The sequence below is a fragment of the Panthera pardus genome, unplaced genomic scaffold (genome assembly GCF_024362965.1).
Source record: "Panthera pardus isolate Hobbes unplaced genomic scaffold, ASM2436296v1 HiC_scaffold_1, whole genome shotgun sequence".
In the NCBI taxonomy this organism is placed as follows: domain Eukaryota; kingdom Metazoa; phylum Chordata; class Mammalia; order Carnivora; family Felidae; genus Panthera; species Panthera pardus.
The window spans coordinates 76,484,310-76,510,424 of record NW_026526654.1 but is presented as its reverse complement, the minus strand read 5'-3'; the positions used below and the strand labels follow the sequence as shown (position 1 = coordinate 76,510,424).

The window sequence follows — 26,115 nt, the reverse complement described above, 5'->3', positions numbered from 1 at the left end:
TTCAAACCCAGGAGACAGTTAGTATGTCTAAAAAAATGCAAGCCAATTCTTTTTTCAATCAGTCGGCCATTGGTCTGACAAATTCACCCTTAAGACAACCCTGAGAGAAAAGTATATTAATGATTTTAATATGACCAGCTGAACCCGAATTCTTCATCACATAGTCTTCTCATTTTGTTGTTTGTTATTGCCAATATTTTACACTTTAGATGTCATGGGATGCCATTCTGCAGTATCTCAAGTATCACTTTGCTGGTGCTAATTACATCACAAGAATGCCATACACACAATTACAAAGGTAAAGATTACCCCTCAAAGTCATTTCCATTTCCGTGTCTACTTATAAGTTTTCTGAAAGAAACTCACTGAACAACATAGGTGGTTTTTCCTGTTTATTACATAGTTATTCTAAGGTGGTAAGTGTCACAAAGTTAACTTTGAGGGGAATAACATGGTCCAGTGCGGAATACAAGCTATAACACTTTACAATGAAACCACAACACAAGGTGATGGAACTTTGAAAACTGGGTAGTTCAATGAAACATCTCATCATTTAGCACTATAAAACTCTACGATGGCCTCAACTGATGGATTTTTAAAACATTTTGACACCAAATGCTCTTTTTAAGAGAATATGCATCCAAGCCACTCAAACTGTATACAGAAACTAGGTCACCCTCTTTGTAAAAATTTCATCCAAATGTACAACATTCATAGTGTATTTTGAAGTAAAAAGTCCTTAGGACAAATAAGTCAATTCCTTGTTTGTTGATGAATATAACATAAAAAATACACACCACAGGAAAATTAGCTTTCATACTTCTTTGCCTGTGACCTTTCAGATGCCTACTATCCTGGCTTCAAAACCTTTTTGTGGCCATATATAATACAAACACCCATGTATTACATGCACCATTTATCCATCATCCTTACTAAAATGAACCACATTTTAAAGACACTATATATCATGCACTCTTGAAAATTACAGCTAGGGCCTCAGATTTCCTATCTTTTCCACATGCGTTACAGGCACAAAATTACAAATATTTTTCAGCTGACAGTATAACAAACTGCATCAGGCAATCGGTATATTGAATTCAATATATTTCTAATTTTTACACTACACTCTTGTGGGCTATCTCAAACAAATACAGTTCTCACTCACATGCACAATTAGAGATGCTAGCAAAACTAATGCAAATATGTATAAATGGGCAAATGTATGCATATATAGTAAATCCGTTTAACACTTTCAAGTGTGTATATATTTATGCAGATATATACACACACATAGCAAGTATAGGAAGGTTACTACTGAAAATACGTCAACAGTTCAGAATAGTGTTTTGAAAGAACATACAAAATTGCCTTACAGGTTATCTGGCTTTGTTACCAACCTACTTCAACTCAAACACAGTTTGGATTATTTTATATTTATGTTTCAATATTAACACTCAACTACTCACAACTCTATAAATCAATGTTTCATTCTTAGTGAATATGGATTGACAACCAATACATGTCATCAGTGCATACACTAGAGAAAACATCAGTGACAGTATTTACTCATTTTAATAACTGAATATCAAGACATAACGAAACAAACACTGATGTGTGCTTATACTTAAAAATTAACACAACTTTGGGTTTGTTTCAATGCCACATTTTTTGTGTATCTGGATTCCAATTTTTTGTTTGTTTGTTAAATAAATCATTACATCTATTAGGAACCATTTTGCCTTACTAGTTCAGCATACTGCTTTTGAACTTAAAAATGCCCCAACTACTATGTCACATTTAACAATTTGTGGCATTTAGGTTTTACAAGATCCATATACAGTTCCACAAGAGCCAGTAACGTATAAGGCTGTGTCACAAACACCATGTTTTACTATTTATGGTCTATAAACATACACAAACACGTATATAAGCACACCCATATACACACAGAGCCCTGAAAATTTACATAGACACCCACACACCTGTATAGATATATGGCCACACAGGAAAAATTTAGTAGTCCAATAGCTCAAATGCATGGGATTATTTTTCAAGAATATTATTTTCTACTTTCATCAAGAAATTTAGCATTTAGACTTCATTGCTTTTAAATGGGGAAAGGAAAAAAAAAAAAAAGCCCAATAAAGTATAGATTTGCAGTGGGTGCAACCTAATAGCCCTGCTGGCTAATGTAGGGAATACATATAGTACATAAATGTTGGTTCAAATGATTTTAGGATACACCCGGGATGTGTACAGATGAGTGGACCTGACACCATCTTAAAAGCCTATGGATGGTATAGAAACATTGTGGATTTCTTCCCCCACTTGACTGATGAAAGCAAGACAAAGAAGAAATAAACCACCACATGGTTTTCAGAACCCGTCTTTTGAGTTCACACTGAACTTCACACTTGATCTATTATTGTTTTGCATTTCTAAAATGCTGAAAGCAGAGGAAATACTTATCCTATCTTTTTCTACGATGTCTAAGAAAAACAAGTGCGTGCAAATGAAGAAGTGTCAAAATTTTAACTAGAGCACAAGGTCTTCATGGCACACTTAAGGTTGACCATAAGAACAAAAATGCATGGCTTTTGCTCGAGCTCTCTCCTTCTCAGAATAATTTTAAAGTTCAGTGCCTAATTTTTTAAAAAGAATTCTGTGCGTAAGTAAATCTTAAGTGCCTATAAATCATCAATTTGAGTCCACTGGTGAACTGAAAACTTCTGGTTTGTCGCTAAGAATTTTTTTTTAATTTCTCCTTTAGTATAATGGAATTACGCTCTGCATAGAAAGAGATCTCAAAGTCTATAAATGGTGTGTTGTTTCAATCTCTGAGGGACTTTAGTTTCAAAAAGTAAATGATATATATTGCCTCTGAACAGTCCTTTAATAAAAGTCATATGTTCAAAAGATTAAATGCTGTGGAACTGCATTTCCTTTGGAACTGCCTGAATGGAAAGCTGGCCATGCTATCTATCGGCAGTTAGTACAAGTACAGTTTCTTTTAGCCATGTCTAAACAAAGCCATGGGCTTCATATCAATTGGCAATATCTGCCACTTATCCAGAACAAATAGCACTTATTGGACCTCGCTAAGCAGCGCTTGTCCCTAAGATTGACAGTGCAGGGAAGCTGAAATTTTTGGAATTTATTTTTGTTCTGGACCATCTGACCCCGCCAGATTTAAGTTAACTGTTCCACTGCTTTCTTTGCATTTTTGACAGTTCAGTCAAATACATACTAATCTTTTATGGACTCAACTGTATTAAGTAATGCATTTTACAAAGACATAACTAGAACAGACACCAGCATAGGCAACTTCACAGATGTTTACTGTTTCAGCTAAAACAAAGCAGCCTTTTGATCTCAGCAGGAGTCTCTGTTCATTTCTATTGGAAACAGTTTTAAAACCTGAAGTCTGGAACAGGTATTATTATGAACTGTTCTTTCAAGATGGAATGATTCAGTTTGCGGTTCGAATAACCTGCCAGAGAAGTGTCTTTCTCTCCAACAGACAGGATAATGAGGCACTAATTATTATAAGGCTACGTTTTCAGATGCTGTTAGATTGCCTGGACTCTTTTTTTTTTTTTTTTTTGCCTTCTTTTGGTTGAAATATTTTATTCACTTGGAAAGTGAGATGGTAACATATGTAACTATAAACCAGATGGTAAAATTTGATAGTTGAGCAATTTATCAAGGAGATAAATTGATAACATTTAAAACAGTATATGACAACTGAATTTCTCTCCATCTTGAATCAAACACTTTGTTTTTAAATTCAGTTTTCAAGTAAAATTTGAAAAAAAAATGCAAGGAAAGGCCTCCAAATGGCATCATACATTTTTAATTTATCACCTACTGAGATATGTCAAGCCTGTACAATATCAAAACCATGCTTCACAAGTCTTAAATTGTTAGTGTTTGAACTAGTAAAACTAAATGATCACTAGGGTATGGCTTACATACAATAGACCATACACATTAAATTAATTTTTAACATTCAGATTTGAAAATAATTATTTTATGTTTAAGCAAAGCTGACTACGATTTTTAAAACAGAGGACCAGAAGAGCAGAATTAGTAGGTTAATGTTAAACAGTGGGTTATAATCACAGACTTACTTGGTTTAATACAAAAGCAGTTTTGCATACGAAAATTTCCAAAACATCAGTGAGAGCCAGGATTTATCTGAACGGAGTTTTGGACTTTGGGGGGGCCTGGTTTAAACAGCACCATTTAAGAGAATTTTGCTTTTCAAATGGATTCTTCTTCTTAGAAAAAAATCCAGACCCAATTTTTTGGGGTCTGTGTGTTAAAAAAAAAAAAAAAAAAAAAGCTTTCTAGCTTCAGCCTTTTCAACATTTGAAAAATTACATATACGGTTGTAGGGAGGAATTATGTCATTTATAGCAATGCCATCGAACAAGTTCTTCGTGTTGGTATATCGTTCAAGCTACATTTATGCTGTTTCTAATGAAAGGGAAGTTTAAAAAAATTTAGTTGACAACAAAAGCTAGGAAAGTTCCTAAAGCTTATCGTTGGAATCTTCATGAGGAGTGTCCTCAGCATGAGTGTTTTTCCTTAGACATATTAACCCACAAAATAAGTAGCTTTGTCTATTGTGCAGGGAGAAAAAAATCTACCTGAGTATTTTTATTACTTTGCAGTAGAAGCATCTTTAAAAAATCAGCAATCCAAATTTGAAAAAGAAGAAAAAAAATGTCTGCTGGTGCCATTTTAATTTGCTTGACCAACAGTACAGGAAAATTGTATCTATATGTCTACTTATGGTTAAATGAAAACTGTATCTGCAGAAATTAATGACCCTATATCACTATATCATTAGCTTGTTCTTATACTCAATATCGGGTCATACATGAAATTCATCTAAACCCAGGCCTTGCACAAAAACCTCAGGTATATAAATCTTCTTCAAGGATTAAGATCATGAATATAAAATGCCTGCATTTTTACTTTCAGAGGAATTGAGTTCATAATTTCTAGGTATGCAAAACCCTTTTGTTTATTTTGCTGTTAGACTTTTCTTAGGAAATGTGAAACACCTTCACCCAATCACAAACCATATACAATGCTCCATTGTCTCTTTTACACTGAGTCTCCTACTGAATCCAAATCATCCGAAGAGAGGGGGCGATACAGGTCCTGTAAGATGAAGGGCGGTATAGATTTGTTTACTTGGCTTTCTTGGGTGCCATGTGGCTCTCTTAGGAAGGGAGCAACACTGAATGAGCATCCTTGGTTTCTAACATCATCAGACCTTTTAGACTCACCAAATTTGGATAAGAGGAAAGATAATAACTGAGAAGCCATTTAAACAGACAAAAATGGTGCTTATTTGCCTTATTGGCTTGGTCTGCTTCTGAGCTATTGCCTTCTGTGTCCAGTGAATTTTATATATAGCCCCTGGGGTCTGTCAATGCCAACTCCGCTAACTATGTGTCTAGGCCATTCTTCCTTGAACACTTCCTTCCCATTCTGGGTCGAAGAGGAACGTGCTTACCTCACAAAATAATTTGTTAGGAACCCCAGATGGCAATCAGCAAATTCTGGTCCCAAAGCAGCAACCCAAGTGTTGCATTTGCAAATTGCATAAACCCAATAAAAATTGCCTTTTCAAAATTTTATACTTGGAAGACAGAAAAAAATGCAAGCTTGACCTCCCATTGCCTTCCCAATGCTCTTGCGGTCTCCAACCACTCACCAATCAACTCCTTTCTTCCTCCCTCCACCCCTTTCTGCTAGGAGATCTCTCAGTTGGTACCCAGGCAACCAGCTCAGATCTGCAGACTGTCTAGAATCCTGGCTTCTTTTCTATTTTGTACCACCCACTCCTCACATCATCTGACTGATCAGATAATCTACACAAGTCAGCCATGTGGGAGTAGAATGGGGAGCTTCATTCAACCCACACAACACAACACATTTCTTCCTGATGTATTAAGAAACAAGACCAAGAAAAGTTCATGGATGGAAAAGATCCTCTTAGATCTGCTTCTGTGACCAGTTAACAGCTTTTAGACAGCAATTTGAATAACAATGTTTTGGAAAAATAGGGAGGTTTTTTGGTACATCGCCACCAATGCTTTTATGAAGAAAATATCTGGCATGCAGACTCTTACTGTATATGACTATTGTAAAATACCAAAAGATGGAACAGAAAAATATAATTCTAAAGGAAGGGGAAATGTTAATTAAATCATCATAATTAACATAAATAAAATAGATTTTTCTTAATTGTCAAACGTCTCAATATTCCTTTAAAAATAAAAAATATATTCCCGTTTTTATAAATTGAGGTAGGCAGTGTGAGTGTGTGTGTGTGTGTGTGTGTGTGTGTGTGTGTGTGTTAGGGGGCACAGCTAACTCATTTTCCTGGCCATGTTGCTAGGCAACACAGAAGGAAAAATAGAAGTAGCTACTGTTTTCCAATTTGCAATAAAAAGAGTTAATTTATTCTTTGAAGTATCTTCTTTTAGCACTTGCCATCTTTCACTTATTTCAGTATTTCCTGCATAGGAGTATAGCCAACCATTTGAGAAGAACATTAACCAAATTTGAAACAGGATCAGTTTTGAGGGATATTCTAGGCCCATTTTAACTGGGAGGGGTTATTTGATGCAGTTGCCTCCACACCAAGATGAAAGCTTCTCTCGCTAAAGCAGCTGGGAATGTCTCCATGCACTGACATGGTACATGGATGGAGGATGTTCATTTATGGCCTAAATTTAAAAGCCTGGAAACTGAACCATCTCTGGATTATCCAGTGCTCTGCTTACAACATGTGCTTAATAAATGTTTTCAGATGACGATAAACCCTTTGTCTCCCTGAAACAAATGGGATTATTTTTCCCTCTCAAGTAGATGCCTGCATTGGTAGTTTGAATGACACAATGAAGAATCTATAAGAGAATCACCCCTTATAGTAATTTCCAAAGTGCTGGCAATGTTAATTATAGAAGCCATTGGCCACACAGCCGCTCGACACTGGCTAGACATTTTCTGCCTCATTTGGACAAAGTCATAATGACACAGAGAATACAGAGGGCAGAGGATGCAAATTCTAGCCTCGTTCTTCCAACAAAGGGACAGTTGGGCAAAGTACTTTATATCCTCTCAACAGAGGTCTCCACAATAAGCAACCAGGGAGAGAAGCTCAAATCTGTGGCAGGGATTCTCAGTGACTATAATTTAATCTCAACAACTCAGCATGAGCTAAATCCTGAATCTGAGTTTAATTTGTTCAAAGGATGAGGAAGGATTACTATGCCATGTGTACTCTCCAAAGTCTACACTTCAAAAGAGAGAATGTTCTAGGAAAGAGCACTGTCTGAGCTATACATGGCTGCCCTTACAGAAGGGGGCCTTGCTGGGTAACACGCACTAGAAAAGAATCGCCCAACTACCCCTTCCTCCACTCAACGACAGACACTTAGGGGATTCAATGCATTTGGCCAATTCTTCTTTTAGTAGTTCACTAATGATTCCCGTGCTTTAAAACGCCAAATTAGACTGTGGCCAAGAAGAAGCCCGTAATGAAAACACTCAGATGGAAGAGAGTTATGGGGTTTTCTATCTGGAAGGAACCTCCTTCTTGTTTTGTTTTGTTTTTCCAACTGAGACTCGGAGAGGATAACAGACTTATCGAAGACAACACAGCCATTTAGTAGAGGAGCTGGTGCCAGAGCCCAGGCCTCATCAAGTAATCTAAAGGAGCTACACCTGATGCCAGAAGATCCATGGAGAAACACAGCACACCCTGACACGTGGTGGGCCAGGAGCCAAAGAGACCCGGGACTGATGGAGGCCCCGCCCCCGCTCCCGCTTTTAGACAGCAGCACGAGGATGCAACCTTGCAGGAGGCTTGAAGAGAAAAGCTTCCATGTTGGATGCAGTTTAAATTTATGGAACTCAGAAATTTCATTTAAAAGCACATAATAAACGACACCAAACTAAGAACCCAGACTTTGAGTTCAAGAAGCCATCATAAAACCTCCTAAGAGCACATATTCCTCTCCACCTCACTTGTGACATCAGGATAGTAAAAGGCCTTCCCTTCCCCCCACTGCACCTTCCTGTCCTCCTCTTCCTACCCCCTTTATTCCTGCCCTGGTATTACTGGAAAAGACAGGGCAGGTGGTGAGGGGTAAGAATAGTAGTTCTTCCCCTTTCCTGAACATGAAGAAGATAACACTCTTTCCAGTAACTTTTTGACTTTGGTCTCCAAGCTCAGTCAATTTCTCCAGTATTACACAAGCCAAAAAAAAAAAAAAAAAAAAAAGGCAAATAGTGATGAAAAAGAGAAGGTACTCGATGTGGGTTTCATTCATAAATACACGTGTCATACGCATCTATCCCCCATGCCATGGACCCTAACCTGCTCTGGACCACCATTCTGTGCCATGAAGCAACCCCCCCACCATAGCCCCCCTCTCCAAAATGGCACTTTTCCTTTTCCTTCTTAAGGAAGGTTGATGGTCCGAGATGATGTCTAATGAAACTCATTACAACTAAGGAAGCTTACAAACCAGTGCCAATAAAGTCTGTGCCCGTTCAGGACAAAAAGAGAACCAGCAACTGTTTACTGTTGTCAGAGTTAAGATTCGGACAAATTCAGGCAACATAAAAGCCCTGAGTTCTAGCTGAGAGAAACCACAGCCCCTGCAAGGGACCTGCCACTGGTCACCTCCTGCCCTCACCTGGTTATTACTTAGAGACAAGCAGTGCTCTAAGGAGCTGGCACCTGTGCCATTGTATGCAGAAGCGCAGGCAGGTCTTAAACAAGGAGCTTGCTTAGTTCCTTACCCTCTGCTTCCGCAGGCTTCCCGGGCTGGTGGGCGATGGGCTTGGCGACTTGCCCGAGCGTGGAGTAGACAGCTGACTACCAGGGGTTCCATTAACTAGAATCAAAGTTTCACAGGGAGAAAAAAATCGCTCATTAAAATGTTTTCATGACAAATCATCTTCTCGGAGAAGCAAGCAATTATAAAGGGACATGTGCTAAAATTCCAGATACCTTTTTATCTGCAGTCCTGTAAGTGACCCTCTTCAGAAATTCACTAGTTCGCTAATCCTGTGTTAAATACAGGCTCAGACTACATAAAAGTCCTTACAAATGTACTTTTGACAACTTTCCTGAAGAACTTATTACACGGTGCCTTTAACTGTGCTGATAGATTTTAGACATGTGGTTAAGGTCCTGAGACGCTTTCAGCGGGATTCATCCTTAATGCTATAGGTTAGCTTCCGAGCACCACCCAGTAGGGGTAAAAATTAGCATAACTCACAAGTGATATTCCCGGTGCCTTGTTAAAAGAGATCGCTATCTTTTTACAGTTAAGAACTAGCTTCTAGAAGTTCCTGCATCCACTTGTGCCCTGCACATCCCTCTGGCCTAACTAACTCTGAAGGACCCGCCTTCACAGGACAAACTAATTGGCACAGACACTCAGGAGGAACTCCTCACAGTTTGTCTTTATTGCTGCTGAAAATAAAAGCTGCTTTATGATAGGTTTAAATCACTGGAATTCTACCCAACTCCGAAGACTTTTCTACCACATTATCACCAAATGCAATCAAAGTCACAGAACTCAAGTAAGCAATTCTCTTCTCTGAGTAACATCACCTCTAGGAACTGATTAAAACCCTTTAGAGACATGACTTTACAAAGATATATAAGGTTGCCACTATCTTACCCATAAACATGACAACATTTTCACATGTTTTACACCCACAGTCAATGAAGTAGAATTTGCAATGAGATACACACACATTCTTGAGGGTGCACAAAAACATTTTCCATGAAGGAGAGCAAGAATGCTTTTAACTTACCTTCTATGAGTTCTAACATGGACACAGGCTTAGTGTTTAACCTGGCAAAATCAAGAGGCGAGCTCCCTTCTCAGCACTAAGCCGAGCACCCGCGGAACTGGGAAGCAGTTGGATTAGTTAAGGATGGCTAAAGGCTGCTCCCAGAGCAGACTGAATGAGATGCAGGATTCATCAGCAGATGCCTTTTCTGCGTAAGGCTGACGTCTTCCAAGCAGCAGTGGGAGGTGCGGGTTCTGTCTTAGGCTACATCAAAGGTGTCGATTAAGCCTCATGCCAAGGCAGAGCCACGGCAACCCCCCACCCCCCCAACACCACTAACTCCCGGAAGCCTGAGCCCTTTCCGTACTTTGCTCTGAATCATAATGGAGTGCCTCCCGGGGGCAAGAGGCCCGGTGACTCATCCGAAAATCATAATGACAATAACTTCTAAAACCTGGTGAGTACCTGGTAATAAGTACACCCTCACAAAATTCAGTGGCTCGGTGCAATGTTTATTGGTTTTTCACTATGTTTGCACAAAAACTTCACGCCCGTGAGAGTGGGAAGCTCCCTGTTTTGTCATCTTCTCTAAAGACCTTTAAAAAAAATGTCACAAAACCCATGCTGCACTGATGTGTAGCTTTGCCTTTGAAATGTATTTGGTGACTCCTTCTAAACAACAATTTGGCGGCTGGTGGGGGGCGGGGGGCGGAGTGCAGAATGAAGCAGAAGCAAAGCTTTCACGGGCTTGCATGGGGAAGAAGGCTTTCACGGGCTTGCATTCAACAGCCCGGCTTTTGTTGAATGAGCATGAGGTCAGGCCTCTCTACGCACCGGACTTCCAGCCACCAGCCTCTCTAGGGAGGGCTCTGAAATAGGCAAGAACTAAGGAAATGTGGGCAGAGGAAGAATCTACAATGAAGAAGGCAAGAGGTCCCTCAGGGGTTGACAGGAAGACAAATTTTAGGATCATAATATTTTCTTTGTCCCCTTTTCCACTTTACATCTCTATGTCACACCTGAAGGCTGCACAGGCTGGGGACAAAAAGAGCAAAAAGGCGACACAGATTGGGGGAAAAGGACAAATGGGGAAGCAAACGGAGTATTAACATTTCATTTTACTTTTGATTCGCTAATTTTATCAAGCTGATGGAAAATAAAGAAAAAGACAAAGTGGGCTCCCTGGAAGACTGCCTTAGCCTTTTCAAAAAGCAAAACAAAATTGCAATATGTTTGCATTTGTAAGTACCCGTTATGTGTGCATCTCAGTTTAATGAAGACTTATTTTCTATGGCCCCGTTAATGCACTTAAACCTTTTACATATGTATTGATAAGCATATATGTATACATGAGCTCATTTAATGCTTACAATAACTCTATGAGGCAGGCAGTATTATTTTACAGAAGAGGAAACTGAGGCATAAAACGATAAACAACTTCACCAGCAAATATGTGGGCAGACCCCCAAATCTAACCAAGACAATCCAGAATCTTCACTCTTCACCACCACATTCCCTAAGGCGTCAGCCTGCTAGCCTGCAGGGAAGCCAGATAACTACACTAGTAATCACAATAAAGTATTTTGAGGATGACTGTCTTGAGGGTTGCTACTGAAATCCTAAGTATGGCATCAAAGTTGCCCTACACCCTACAGAGAGAATAACGGGTAATGAAACCGAACCCAAGTATTAGTGTCATTTTGCAGGTGAAACAGGGTAGGATACAATGAAGGAAAAGTGTTCCAAGGCAAGGGGACCACGTGTTTTGTGGCTGGGCATGGAGGAGGGAGCAGTGTAGTGCATTGAAAAGACCTAAATAGGTAGGGGTCATATAATGCAAGGCTTTACAGTTAATGTTAAGGAGTTTGATTTTTATCCAAAGGACAATGATAAGCTCTTCATGATGTTAAACAGGAGCGAGGAGATCAGATTTATATTTTTAAAAGCTCTCCAGAGCTCTTGCTTGTCAAGAACGGATTAGGGGAGAACAATAATGCGCTCAGTCAGGGATATCCCTACGGAGAATGGGTAGGCAGGAGGGAGTGTGGCACATTTAAGTGTCCTACGGTCCGAGAAATGGTGTGGCTGGGTGAAGGGTGGTGCAGTGGGGGTAGAGGTAAATGGAAACATTCCGGAGAGATTTCAGAGGTTCAGCACTATAGGACGTAGTAACTGGTTGGAGAGGATTGCAACAAGAAGAGGGGGAGCAAGTTTGGAAGGACAGAGAATTTGGACATGTCAGATGAAACATCTTATGTGACATCAGTTCCACAGTCTAGGCTGGTATAATTTTTCCTATTTTATCTGAAGTGATGTGCCCAAAGCTGAACAGCTGGAAGGTAGCAGCACTAAAACTGGATCTCATTTCTGTCTCCTCAAAGAACTGCACACTTTTCCTGTGAGTGGCCTGTCCTGACACCTCAGGACATGTCCAGAATTCGTGTCCCCCGTCTGCAGGGCTAAGGATTCTAGGTTCCTTTCTCTACCACTGGGGCGCCTCCTTCATTTAAAGCCACTGGACTCAAGGCTTCTACTTGTGTTGCCATCTCTCTGGAAAAATAGGGCTCAAGTGCCAAACAAGCCATTTTCCAACCAGACATTTTTGGAACACAACCTGCTTGAAAGCTGGGAACGGCTTGTGTTCTTAGGGTCAGAACTCTATTCAGACTCTTCCTCTTGGCCACCGAAAAAGCATTAGCAACTTCTTAAAGTGGTTCTTGACATCCAGACAGTATCACACAACTTACTGTTGACTCACTGATGGAATACATAATTTTATTTTCTAAGTAAGTCTGACACATGTGTTGAGTTCAGTTATTTTTTATCCTGTAATACCAGAAGTCTCTGAATGCCAATATAAAAGGCTTTGTATGGGGTGCCTGGGCGGCTCAGTCGGTTGGGCATTCGACTTCCGCTCAGGTCATGATCTCCAGTTGGTGGGTTGAAGCCCTGCGTTGGGCTCTGTGCTGACAGCTCAGAGCCTGGAGCCTGCTTCAGATTCTGTGTCTCCCTCTCTCTGCCCCTCCCCAACTCATGCTCTGTTTCTCTCTGTCTCAAAAATAAGTAAACATTAAAAAATTAAAAAAAAAAGGCTTTGTCACCTATTTAATAGAACTTATTAAAATTCAAGTAACAAATGGCATTACTTTACAGAATAACGTATTACTTGATTAAAGGAGTCTGCATTCCAATAGGAAAAAATCCAACTCAATCCAAATGGTTGTTTTGGAATGGCCAAGCAGGTCTAACAATTAATTATTTCAACGTGAAAGTCACTACATCTGAATTACTGAAGGACACATCAGATCCACTGCCTTGGGGTACATTCTATTGGGGTACATCTCCCTTAAATCCTGTATCCCTTGCTCTACTTGTTACTTCCTGAATGAGAAGTGCTAAACTTTAAGCTGGATTATTTTCAGATCCCATGATGATCAATCACATAACTGGCCACCAAAGAGCTGTGTATGAAGTCTGTGGAGTTGGCTTTAAAAATCCCTAGTTTGTGTCCCTGCTTTTTGTCCAACTGGGCCATCACCTAAGCCCATCGGGAACAAAACAGCACGGATTGGTCACAGGACATTACTCGTCATGAAGGATCCGGTCTCACCTTTTCTTTGATCATTTCTGACAGATGACCCTCCTCTAGAGCCATAATTCAGGGCTCTATAATCAATCAGTCAGCACCCACACGGCATATACCATACACTGACTATGGGCCTGCCTCTGTCTGTCGGTCTCTGTGTCCCAAAACTTGTACTTGAATATGAACATTACAAAAAAACTCTAGAATCTGGGAATACTTGGCTTACCGTTACTAGTTCATTGCTCCTATCAGGTGACTAGGTGCATGTGTATATTAATTTAGCAACGCCTTGGTAAACTTAAAGGGTTTATTCTCTTTAGAGTTTCATTCTTTTTAAAAAAATTTTTTTTTAATTTTTTATTTATTTTTGAGAGAGAGAGAGACAGTGAGACAGAGTGTGACTGGGGGAGGAACAGAGAGAGAGGGATGCACAGAATTTGAAGCAAGATCCAGACTCTGAGCTGTCAGCACAGAACCCAACACGGGGCTTGAACTCATGAACCGCAAGATCATGACCTGAGCCGAAGTCGGAAGCTTAACCAACTGAGCCACCCAGGCACCCCTGGAGTTTCATTCTTAACAGTCTCAGACCACATGTGGAAGTTAAATGTTTAAATGTCTCAAACTGGTCCTGAAATCAGAGCACTCTCCAAGCAAAACTATCTAATTACAAGGTAACTTTTTAGACATGAAAATCTACCTTGTCCTTTCCCAACCTCCTTCCTGCACGTAAGGTGGTTCATTTATTTATGATGCGACACTTGCAGTGATGAGAGGAGAGAACATGTCTGCATACATATGCGGTCCGGTTATGTATTCAGGGGGTAGTGACTTGGGCATGTTGTTGGCAAGATCTGACTGCTTGCTTTAGACTTTAACTCATTCCCTGATCATGGAGGAGGTTGTAGATACTCTAAAATCTCTTTTCCCAGCTCTTGTCCATTGCTTGCCACATTATGGATTAGAAGAAGACGAAAAAAGAAACAAAAAGCAGATGGAGTCCAATGAGGTCAAGAGAAAACAGACAACTATCGAATGGGGTAGGGGTGGGGGAACTCTCAGGGAAACATGCATTTTCCTAATTCTGTCTTCATAGATGCTCAACTCATAAGTGAGGTGGAACTCTGAATTTCTCCATTTGTCTACATTTTCTTCTTAAATGGAATCAATGGGTCCAATTCAAAGGGACTGTCTATTGAGAATAATGGGAACTGGCCCATGAAGGCATATTTTTGTTGTAGGTACACAGAAACTGTGGGGATGCAGGAAGGGACCTGGCTCTATGAATTAATTTTTTTAATATTTATGAAAAGTCCCTTGAACACCAGGAAACCTAGGCAACTTGAACAGATCCCAGTATTTCTCAATTCACTCATCTGGTCAATTTACCTAGTAGTTACCATGAACTTGGGAGCATACAGACTGTGTAAAGAACTCCTGCTCTCAGAAACCTCACAACCTAGGAGGGTGATATGATATGTCACCTAAAGACCAGGAACCAAATCAAATGTCACAGGATTGTAGGGTGAAGAAGACCCTAAATAGTGAGGTAATCAGGGGACGTTTCACAGAGGTCATCTGGGCCAACTGGGTGTGCACCCTCTTTTCAGCTGAAGCAGCAAAAGAAGGCTTCTAGGACTAAAGAAAGCTACCAAGTGGAAAAGCCCAAGGGTTATCTGGTAGAAATTTAAATTAGTTCATAAGATAAAGCACGAGTCCAGAGGAAAAGTGGGAGACTGAGCTGGAAAGGAAGACTGGGACCAAATCAAGATAGTTTTTCATATGAGAATAAGGAGTTCAGATGTTTTTGGGCAGACAGTAAATAATGGCAACAAGTCTGACATCAGTTTGCAGGGCAGATGTAAGGGGCAGAGGACAAAGGCAGGGAAGAGGTCACCTGGCAAGCAGTGTTTGTAGCCTGTGAGAAATTGGAGTTCTAGAACAGCACTGCGAAGGGGGAGCCAGGAAGACTGGGGACAAACTGAATGCAGAAGGGAAGGGGGTAAAGGAGTCAAAGATGATTTCGGGGTAACTCAACAATAACAAAACAGGACTCCTGGAGACCTCTGATTTATAATTATGAAAATGTGTTAACTGGGGTCCCAGGACAGGCCATGGTTATTGTGAAGGAATCGGGCATACAGAGCACCTTAGATCAGGGTGGATGAGTGTCCTGGGATTGAAGGGCTCTGCTGCCCCTTTGGTCCCCATGTGGGTGCTTTGCCCCCATTCTACCAGGAACGACAGGACAGCCTCCCCTTCAAGTTGAGCCTGGGAGTCAGCCCTGGGGCAGTTCCACAGTGACGCCCCCTCCCGCCACCCAGGGACAACATGCCCAGAGGATACTCCACTGCCATCTGGGCTTACCTGCTGAAATGGAGCTTTCCCAGCTTACCAGTGGGACTCACTGCTGAGCTCTATGACCTCCTCTCAGTTCCCATGTTACTTACTGAACTTATCAGATATTTCTGGTTCTCCGTTCATCTTGAAACTTTCTGCCCTGTGACTTCTGTCACCATCTGTCATGGTTCTCCTGCCTCTTCTGATGTGCTCTGATAACCGCAGATGGTCACCGTGCGTCCGTGTCCGTCCTTACTCCACAAACTTCTCACTGGGCTAGAGGGAGAGGCATCCTACACTTCTATTATTTAAATCACTACTATATGCCAGGGTCTCCCAAATATACTCTGTTGGCTCAAATCTGACTTAAACACAGTTACTTATTCCTAGTTGCCTACTGATGTTTCCAAAGCAACTCACACTCCACGTCTGAAATGTACTCACTCCCTACCACTCCTCTCCTCACCCCTCAAACCTGCTCCTCATTTCTGACTCCTCTCTCCTCTTCTGGCCTCATATCCAGTTAAATTCTTGGCTCATGCCCTTTTCAAAGTCTATCCCATTCCCAACGTTGCTGTCTAAATTTTGGCCTGAAAATTTCTTTCCTGGATGACTACGGTGGCCTTGTGGAGCCTTCCTTGGTCCTTGGCCCATCATGTGTAGCCTCTCTCTCTACCACTGCACCACTGTTTCTAAAATTCAAAGAAAAATCAAATCATGATCTTACCTTAAATTCTCTTTCACCGTCTAACACCTACAACAAAAATATGCCCTCTCAGGCATGTGCAATGAATGACTACAACCAACGTGGCTACAATCTTCTTCTCCCAACCCTTTCCTCAAATCTATCATTGGTCATGTAACAACTGGTCCTTAAATATGCTATACAAATTCATGCTTTTGTGCCTTACCTCCAGGATAAGAAGGCCCACCTGGCCCTTCTTATCCTGGAAGGATCCTCAAGTCCCAACTTGTAATTCCGAATTTTCATGGAAGTTTTCCCTGACCCCTTTAATGAGATTTAACCCTTTCTTTCTCTGGGCTGTCATGGCACTTTCTACACAATTACAGTAAGTGGTGTGTGTGTGTGTGTGTGTGTGTGTGTGTACTGGTGTGTGTGTGTGTGTGTGTGTGTGTGTGTGTGTGCGTGTGCGTGTGTGTGTATCTCAATTTGAAAGCAAGAATATAAGCAACCTGAAGACAAGAACTGTGGTTTAATCATCTTCATATCCTTGGGACTTAATACATGCCTGGAACACAACAGATGTTCAGGAAATGTTTATTTAATTAATATGGGGCATTTACACTGAGGAGTTCATAAAGGCAGCTGATGTAGGGTGTTACCTGCCCCCCATACACAGTGGGTCAACATGTTTCAAAGTTTTGCAAAGCACCTTTGGAGATATTCACCTGCTGAGGGCGAGCACTGGGGGGAATTGATGGGTGCAGGGAAAGAGGACTGAGATTTATATGCCACAAAAAATTCTAAAAACACAAGAGATGAATCATCAGCCCCCTTGATCTTCTTGGTGTATTTGTTTTCAAGAATTCCCTTGGAACCCCAAAGCAGCAAAGATCTTCCATAGAATGTATAAGGTGAAATCTACATTATAGAACAAGACTGAGCTAAGAAAAAAATAATAGCTATAAATCTGCCTTTGAAGGTGTTTGATATAAATAAAAAAAGTTGACATATTGGACTAGAAGGCTGATTAAAATTCTCTTTGCTTCCCCAGCTTTGATTCCTGTCTTATCTGCATATGTTGCATAAAATATTTTTACATAAGTGTAAAAAAAGAAAATTTGAATAGCATAAATAAGAAAACTGCAGGATTTCCAGAGTCGTATACAACTAAGTTGTAAGCCTGTGGAGGACAGAATGGTGCTTCAGTCATGGTAGAAGGTCATTACTAAGCCACCCAGCTTTTCCCTCTGTCAAATGTTCCCCCTTGCATCTCCTGCACACAGCATTGCTGGTCAATGGTGGATTCTCAGTGCATACTGAGTGAATGAATAGTTGTCGCCAAGAGTATTTCTACCTTCGACTATAAACTTCTGAAGGACAAGAAAGTCCATCAGCTTATGCTTGAATTGATGGGTGTAAGGCACCCACTGAGGGCTCAATTATGTTTGCCATGGCTTCTACAGAGAGAGAATCTAAGTAGGTGTTATTCTATGAGAAAAAGTTGACCATCCGTTTAAATAGAAATAAAAACTCTAAAGCAAGTAAACAAACAAACAAAAAAACACAAAGTTCTTCTAAGTGATCCAGGAAGAGGTCAAAATTTTGAAATCTAAAGTTTTAAGGAGGACTGCAGCAATGAAAATTCAAGATAGGTGAGTGTGATTTTCTTACACTTTTAATATTAAGAAAACAATATAAAGCAAAACTAAACTTTATCCATTTTTACTGAGATAAATTTAGTGCATATTATACTCTTATTCTGGAGATATTTTGTTATAACTTCCTTGTACAGATAAAGGAATTTGTTTAAAAGAATTTCACTTTTAAATTACTCATTTTATGAAAGTCTGTGTTCCAAAGATAAACACACATGAATAAAGATTCAACCCATATTAAACACTCTTTACGATACTCTTAGATATTCTCGTTTCTTTAAAAAGCAACTAAAAACCACTTTTCCCATTTCTTAGCGATAACTGCATTCAGTGTCTCGGCACACTATTGTCTGGGGGCTCATTATTCTTCTTGTGTGTTATTAAGGCTCCTGGTTTCTCTCTCTCTTTCTCTCTCTCTCTGGTTCAAATTGCCTTTTTGGACTCTTTATGTTAAGTAGATTAATATTAATTCATCAGGTATGTGAATTATGGTATCTACAAATTATTTAGGGGGCTTGACCTGTATGCTTCTTGAGAATTGAGGCTATTTCTTTCATCTCTGCATCATTAGTGCCTAGGAAATGCCTGACACCAACAGATCTGCGCTTGATATTTCTGAATGTGTAAATGAACACCTTACATTAATAAATCACCTCTAGGCTTCTTTTAGCTCCAAGAAGAAGAAGGAGTAAGGGATGAAGAGAAGATTTAGAGTGGATACTCATTCTTGTTCTAACACTGACTTGCAAAGGAAAGTCTCTATCTACAACTGACCATACATCAGTTGGTCGGTCAGCTGGAGTGAATCATTTTAACTTCTCGAATGCTGGTACCTGGGACTAATGCTTAGGCTTCTATTACAAGGTGTAATGATGTTGTAAACTGCAATGTTAAACCAGGTACTATATTAGTTATTTCCTGGAAATCAAATCTTTAATAAACAGAGGTGAAGAAACAGGTATTGAGGATGGCCAGCCTGCATTGTCTACAGCACAGGAAGCCCCAGGTGCCAGCCCTGAGCTGCCACTGTTAACTCTGTCACTCTGAGTCAAGCAGTTTCCCCAGCCCTGACTGCTTCCTCATCTCTAAAAACAGACTGGGGGCACCTGGGTGGCTCAGTCAGTTGAGAATCCATCCAAGTTTGGCTTGGGTCATGATCTCGTGGCTCACTCGTGGGCTCAAGCCCCGCGTCAGGCTCTGTGCTGACAGCTCGGAGCCTGGAGCCTGCTTCGGATTCTGTGTCTCCCTCTCTCTCTGCCCCTTCCCCACTTGTTCTCTCTCTCTCTCAAAAATAAATAAACATTAAAAAAATTAAAAAAAAAAAAACAGACTATATTGTTACATAACAAATAATAATATCATGTCTTGATTGTAGTTGGAAGACAGTTAAGAGAACTGAAAAACATCAAAGAGATAAAAATCCTGTGCAAACTGTGATGTCATTTAAATATAAATTAACAATTTTCTCACGAACAGCAGCATGACATGAAAACTGAGCAAACCTTAACTTTATACTACGTTGTAATCTCTGTATAACATAGGAAGATGAATATTGAAAGCAGAAATTGAACTGAAGTCGAAGTGATTTCAAATTTTACATTAATACTTTAGGGGGAAAAACATTCTCCCTAACGTTCTTTCATGTGAGAAAGTCAGGCCTATGATGGTAACTTGGTTTGGGGCAATAGCAGGGCTTTCAAGGCATGAAATTAAAATTATGCACATTCTAGTCTCTATGATTTATAAAAAACAGTGAACAGGCTATTTTAAGAAAATGGTGATGCAGGAGCATCAGTCAGTTAAGCATCAGACTTTGGCTCCAGTCATGATCTCACAGTTTGTGGGTCCGAGCCCTGCATCGGGTTCTGTGCTGACAGCTCAGGGCCAGGAGACTGCTTCAGATTCTGTGTCTCCCTCTCTTTATGCCCCTCCCCCACTTGTGCTCTGTCTCTCTGTCTCAAAAACAAATAAACATTTAAAAAATTAAAAAAAAATTTTTTAAGAAAGGAAATGGTGATGCAGTTAATATAGAGATAATTCACTGATCCTTTCCACTGGTTTTAAGAGCCATACTTGGGTGGAGATGGGAGTCTTAGGCTAGCACAGGGGAGGGGATTTGAGGCAAGCACTCCCCTGACACCCAGAAGCTGTGTTTGCCCAGAAAAGAAATGGAAATACCACTGGCCTTTCTAAACTCTGGGCTTAGATCTCAGGGAAAGAGAGTGGTCTTGGGAATGTTCACATAATCGACAATTTTGTGACTGGGTACTACTGCTCTGTAAACCCTCTCTAAATTAGTATCATCCAGAGAAAGGTGAAAGGATTTGGTAGCAAATCAGAATCAAGAGACAGGCATTGCATCTTATTGGCTGTTATATAACCAAGGAATAGTTGTATGGCATACTTTCTAAAACAAAATGAAGTTGAAAATTTTATATGCATAAAGGTCTCATGTTAAACGAAATGCAATCAATGCCACTTGATTAATTTTGACCTAGAAGTTAACGATACCGTCAATGAAATGTAATTTTGGAATGGATTTGGATTTCACTTTCTTTTATGGAAATGATACTACCCGGCATGGCTCACCTATCACAAATTCTAAGTTGGTGCCACTTAAATCAACCAGATTTTCCCTAGAAATGAAAGGACTCAAGGAAACAATAGAAAACTGAAATCCTTGTTTAAAGCAATCTATTGATTTTGAGGCATTGCACCCTATCCATTTTAAACTTCTAAAAAGAACAGTTACAAATTCTGGCAGGGATGAATACAAATAGATTCATTGCATTTGCCTGTCTGCTTTTCAGCGTTTCTGAAATTACTTTTGGTAAATGATACATTCCATCTATATTTATAAGATTATAATTAAATATATTATAATATTTGTACAATGTTAGAGATGCTGTGCAGTGATTATGTTACCAGTTAATTCTAAAGTGAAATAATTTCTTGCATTCATAATTATCTTTTTAAAATTAGATTCATGATTTTTTTAACTCAAATTTTAGATGTATTTTTGGAGTAAAACAGGCTTTTCACTATTTACAAGGTTATTTCTGAGCTGCAAAAATTCTCTCTTCATGTTTTTCTCCTGTATTCCCCCATTCAGTCTTGGATGCCACAATCAGACAGAAAGTGCGAGGACACTTTTTTCTGCATCTGTAGTAGAAGAAACCTTAGCAGCAGACAATAACTGTTTCAGAGCTCATGATCTCGTTCTTTGACATGTGCACAATAATCTGACTTACCCCCCCTCCTTGACTTATGAAGACAAAATAAAAAATGAAAAAAAAAAATTCTGCCCAAACCCAGGAGCATCTAACTGCCCAGAAGTCTTAAAAATAAAACGTATTAAATGAATAAACAAAAAAATAAAAAGCAGAGACAGACCCACAAATACAGACAACAGAGGTTGTCAGAGAGGAGGGGGTGGGGGACTGGGCAAAATGGATGAAGGGGAGTGGGAGATACAGGTTTCCAGTTATGGAATGAATAAGTCATGGGGATAAAAGGTGCAGCAAAGGGAATGTGGTCAGTGGCATTATAATAGGTTGTATGGCAACAGATGGCGGCTACACTTGTGAACACAGCATAATGTATGGGGTTGTCAAACCACGATACTGCACACCTGAAACGAATGCAACACTGTGTGTCAACTATACTTCAGTTAAAAAATAAAACTAGGGGTACCTGGGTGGCTCAGTCAGTTAGGCGTCCGACTCCTGGTTTCGGCTCGCATCATGATCTCACGGTTCGTGAGTTCGAGCCCCACCATGGGCTCTGTGCTGACAGTGCGGGGTCTGCTTGGGATTCTCTCTGTCCCTCTCTCTCTGCCCCTCCCCTACTTGTGTTATCTCTCTCTCTCTCTAAATAAGCAAATAAAATATTTTTAAAAACTAAATCAACATTGGGGCGCCTGGGTGGCTCAGTCGGTTACTCGGCTCAGGCCATGATCTCACGGTCCATGAATTCGAGCCCCGCGTCGGGCTCTGTGCTGACAGCTCAAAGCCTGGAGCCTGCTTCAGATTCTGTGTCTCCCTCTCTCTGACCCTCCCCCGTTCATGCTCTGTCTCTCTCTGTCTCAAAAATAAATAAACGTAAAAAAAAAATTAAAAAAAAAACACAACTAAATCAACATTTAAAAAGCTGTTAGATTGGGCTCCTGGGTGGCTCAGTCAGTTAAGCGTCTGATTTCGACTCAGGTCATGATCTCACGGTTCGTGGGTTTGAGCCCCACGTCAGGTTCTGCGCTGACAGCTCAGAGCCTAGAGCCTGCTTCAGATTCTGTGTCTCCCTCTCTCTCTGCCCCCTGCTCATGTTCTGTCTCCCTCTCTCTCTCAAAAATAAACATTAAAATGAAAAAAAAAGCTGTTAAAAACAATAAAAATAATGCATATTTATTCTGTTGAAATAGCTATACTGTAAAAGACGTAAGAATTTGCCCAATCACCCATTATTAAATGTTTCCCCACTACACCTGACATTTTAAAATTCATGGTATAATACTAAGAAAGAAGAGAGAAAATATTAAAATTTGTCAATGTCAGAGTTGTTTGAGATCAGGGACTAATTTTGTTTGTTAATATTGTCATTTTTAATAGCATTGATAATGTTTCAATTAACGTGGGGCTTCTTTCTCCATTACAACTTTATGTGATTATACTAAATAGCCAAGATTTTAGGGGCAACAGTCGGGCTAGGCCCATGACCTTCTTCTTTCTTACTGTTCTACCGGGGCTCATTCGACAGCCTGGGTTTGCCTAGAGAAAATGAGCAATGTCCTTTGGTCAAGACTGAACATCCTCCAAAGAGCTCAGTTTTAACCTGCTAGCTGGTTAATGAAGAAGCTAAGGTCTCCCAGGGGAGTTTTACATGCAGCAATTCTATCACTCCTCTGTCATTTCGTAGGAGCCCACATCTCTGTATAGATATTGTCTCTACCGAAGGGAAAGATTTCCCTCAATATCAGTTTCCAGGGAAGGGATGACCTTCAGACAGAAATTCTCTCTTGTCCCAGGGAATTGGCTCTCTGAAGGTGGGTCATTGTAACCTTGGTCTACACCTCATAGTATTTGGAGCTCTGCTCTTGGGTTAAAGATGGACACTGCCACTTGGAAGCAAGCAGAGACGTAGAAAGAAGTCAACTGTGTCATGCCAATAAATGAAGACGAGCAAGCCCCATCTTTCACCCCAGATTAGCAGTCAAATGACCTCCTGTATTTATTTCCATTTTGTTATCCGTAATTCATTAGTTCTCAAACTTGGGTGAGCATCGGAATCACCTGGAGGGCCTGTGAAAATCCAGATGCTAGGCCCTTACCTCCAGAGCTTCTGATTCAGTGGGTCGATGGAGGGGCTCATCAGAACTACATTTCTAACATGTGCTCAAGTGATGGTGATAGTGCCAGTCAAGAGAACAAATGTGGGAACCACTTCCTTCACCCACTGCTCCTCATACTATGTTCCATAGACCACCTGATCAAAATTGCCTAGAATACTTGCTAAAACGTAGGCTTATGATCCGAGAAGTCGTAAGTGACACAAGCCCCCAAGTGACATTTATGCTGAGATTTGAGTCTCGATGCCTTACCCATTAGCAAAGTCTCATTTCAGAGTTCCATCCAATCTGGGTGAGTCATGTCATACTAAGCAAGGAGTTCTCAGCCCACCCTTAAACTAGGAGGAGCAAACAAGCTTCATCCCAAGTGCCAACCATGAGCTGAGACTTATTCCCAGGCTGGTTGTGATGTAGGGCATGCTGTGAGAAGTGTGCAGAGGCTGCCACCTTAGGGTAAGTGTCAAAGGAGAAGATCTCTGGAGACCTGTCTGGGGAATAGCTGTAATCAGCAAAAGCCCAGGGAGACGGTAACTCTTAGAGAACCAAGGCTGGGGTTCTAGCTATCTAGCTTACTAGGAGTTCCTTTTTCTGAGACTCACTTTGGAGGTTTTGGTTTTACTTTTTAAGGAAAAACATCATAACATCTCTATTTTTAAGTATGGAGGTTATAACTTACATTCTAGTGTAACAGCTGGTGAGTGATGCCAGAGGCAGGGCCTCGCAGCCCCAGCCGAGAGATCTTTGCACACGCTCTGTCTAAGCCCACGCTGGTGAGTACAAGAGGGCCTCTGTGTAGGCCCCAAAGGTCTTTGTCTCTATTTATAAGAGCTTCTCTGTCTTCATGTAATCAGGGACAATCACCGTGATGTACGTATCATTTAATAATTCCCATTCAACAGTTTATAGTATGTAATAATTCCCTTCAATCGTGAAATAGACCTTAGACCGGAAGCCAAAAAGAAAAACAAAACAAAACCAACCAAACAAACAAACAACCAAACACACACCTTCTAACTGACTCACATCATTTTTAAGACCAAAGAAGGAAGAGGCAGAGCTGACATGGTCATCCTGTGAGCACACACATTGTGCTCTGGCACCAGCACTAGGGCCGCTGAGAGGCAGGACACAGACCAGAGTCACTGTAGCCCTCCCTGCTCGACGCTCTCATTCTCACTGCTTTTAGCTCCAGAGCCGTGCTGGGTCCACAGTAAAATGTGTGTGAAACAGAAGTTCAGCAAATACAAATTCACTGCTTTTAGCTCCAGAGCCGTGCTGGGTCCACAGTAAAATGTGTGTGAAACAGAAGTTCAGCAAATACAAATTGGAAACTCGTCGTAAGCCAGTCCCAAGTAGAATAAATGCTTTAACGGAGACTTCTGCAGTTGGGGCCCTTAGCCTGAAAAACTGGTATTTGTGGTGGGAAACGATGCAAGTTGGTAGTATACTTCTATTTGTGGGCAAATCTGGGTTTCCTGAGTCTTTGCTAAGTAAGTTTTCCCAAGCTTGATGTTTTTTCTTAAAGCTAACATGCTAGACTCTGGCAAATCTGTTCCATCATTTCAACATGTTCTAAAATTATAAACTGGAATCTACTCTCTTGAAAACCTCCCGCTGTGGGCTTCACACACCCTCTGTGCATCATGCGTCAGAAACAACAGTTTCTTCATCTCCTTTGGTGCTTTACCTGAGCTGGTTGATGCAGGGGATTTGCTGCGCCTGGAAGGTCCTGGGCTCTTGGTGGTGCTCCTGCGGGATGATGAAGCTATTTTGGTGTAGGAAGTGGACTTCACCACTCGACATTCTGGGGAAAGAACAACAACCACACATCATTATAGGATCATGGCACAAACCATTCAAAATGCGCAGTAAACCTGAAGACAGGAGAAACATATGGCCCTCCTCAGTCATGCCTATTTCCTGCCAGCCCGGTGCTTATCTAAAACAAAAGAATCAAGAAAACAATGAGAAAAGGGCACAGTAGGCGTCTTAGACATCCAAGTAAATAATACTCTAAGACTTCTAGTTTACCTTGTTTACAATAATATTTTGGATAGACTGGGAGTCATAGCCTGGTAAAGAGGTGGTTTTGTTGGTTTCTCTCCACCCACCTCTTGTGTTATTTGTGTGTACATGTCTCTTTCAGGGTAATTTGTTCTTTCTTCCGAGAAAAATGTTAGACAAAAGGTCAACCTGGTAAACCAAGATATGCAGTGATGGGGGATTCCACCTATCAGGTCCCAACTGATTGTTCTTGGGAATCCTTGCAGCGACAGCACTGGGCTTTTACCAGGTGTGAGAAACGACAGCATTTGCTCAGAAGAGGTAAAATCAGCCAACAGATGACCTTACCCTGCTACCAGGGCACCGTGTGAGCCTATGCCACCACACAACAGCGTGTGTAGGACGGTTCTCGGGCTGAGGAGAAAAAACAACTTTGCCTGCATTAGATTTCATCCTTGGTGTTTGTGCTCATGAATGTCAACACTAAACATCTTAAATAGCAAAGAGTTTTTATCTCCAAGTGAGCTGCATTGACCAATTATGATGTTGTGTAAATCTACACACCTTGTTCTGAAGAAACCACTTTTAATAATGAAAAAATACTTTCATGCTTGTAATGATAATCAGTCATCACCATGGACAAAAAAGTATACAGAATGTAAAATAA

General features: G+C 40.6%; 1 protein-coding gene across 9 annotated transcripts in view; it reads right to left on the bottom strand.

Annotated features, from left to right (window-relative positions):
- DCLK1 (doublecortin like kinase 1) overlaps positions 1–26,115 on the bottom strand; it is a 345,410-nt gene that overhangs the window by 72,744 nt on the left and 246,551 nt on the right. For 5 of the 9 annotated variants that reach the window (XM_053900262.1, XM_053900264.1, XM_053900261.1 and 2 more), the window contains exons 5-6: positions 25,132–25,248; positions 8,833–8,927 (exon numbers count right to left, since the gene is read on the bottom strand). In XM_053900262.1, coding sequence (XP_053756237.1) covers positions 8,833–8,927; positions 25,132–25,248 — 212 coding nt within the window. Of the gene's footprint in view, positions 1–379; positions 5,173–8,832; positions 8,928–9,858; positions 10,137–25,131; positions 25,249–26,115 lie in introns of those variants that run through there. The other 4 variants (XM_053900268.1, XM_019447777.2, XM_019447775.2 and 1 more) reach the window with 4 other exon arrangements.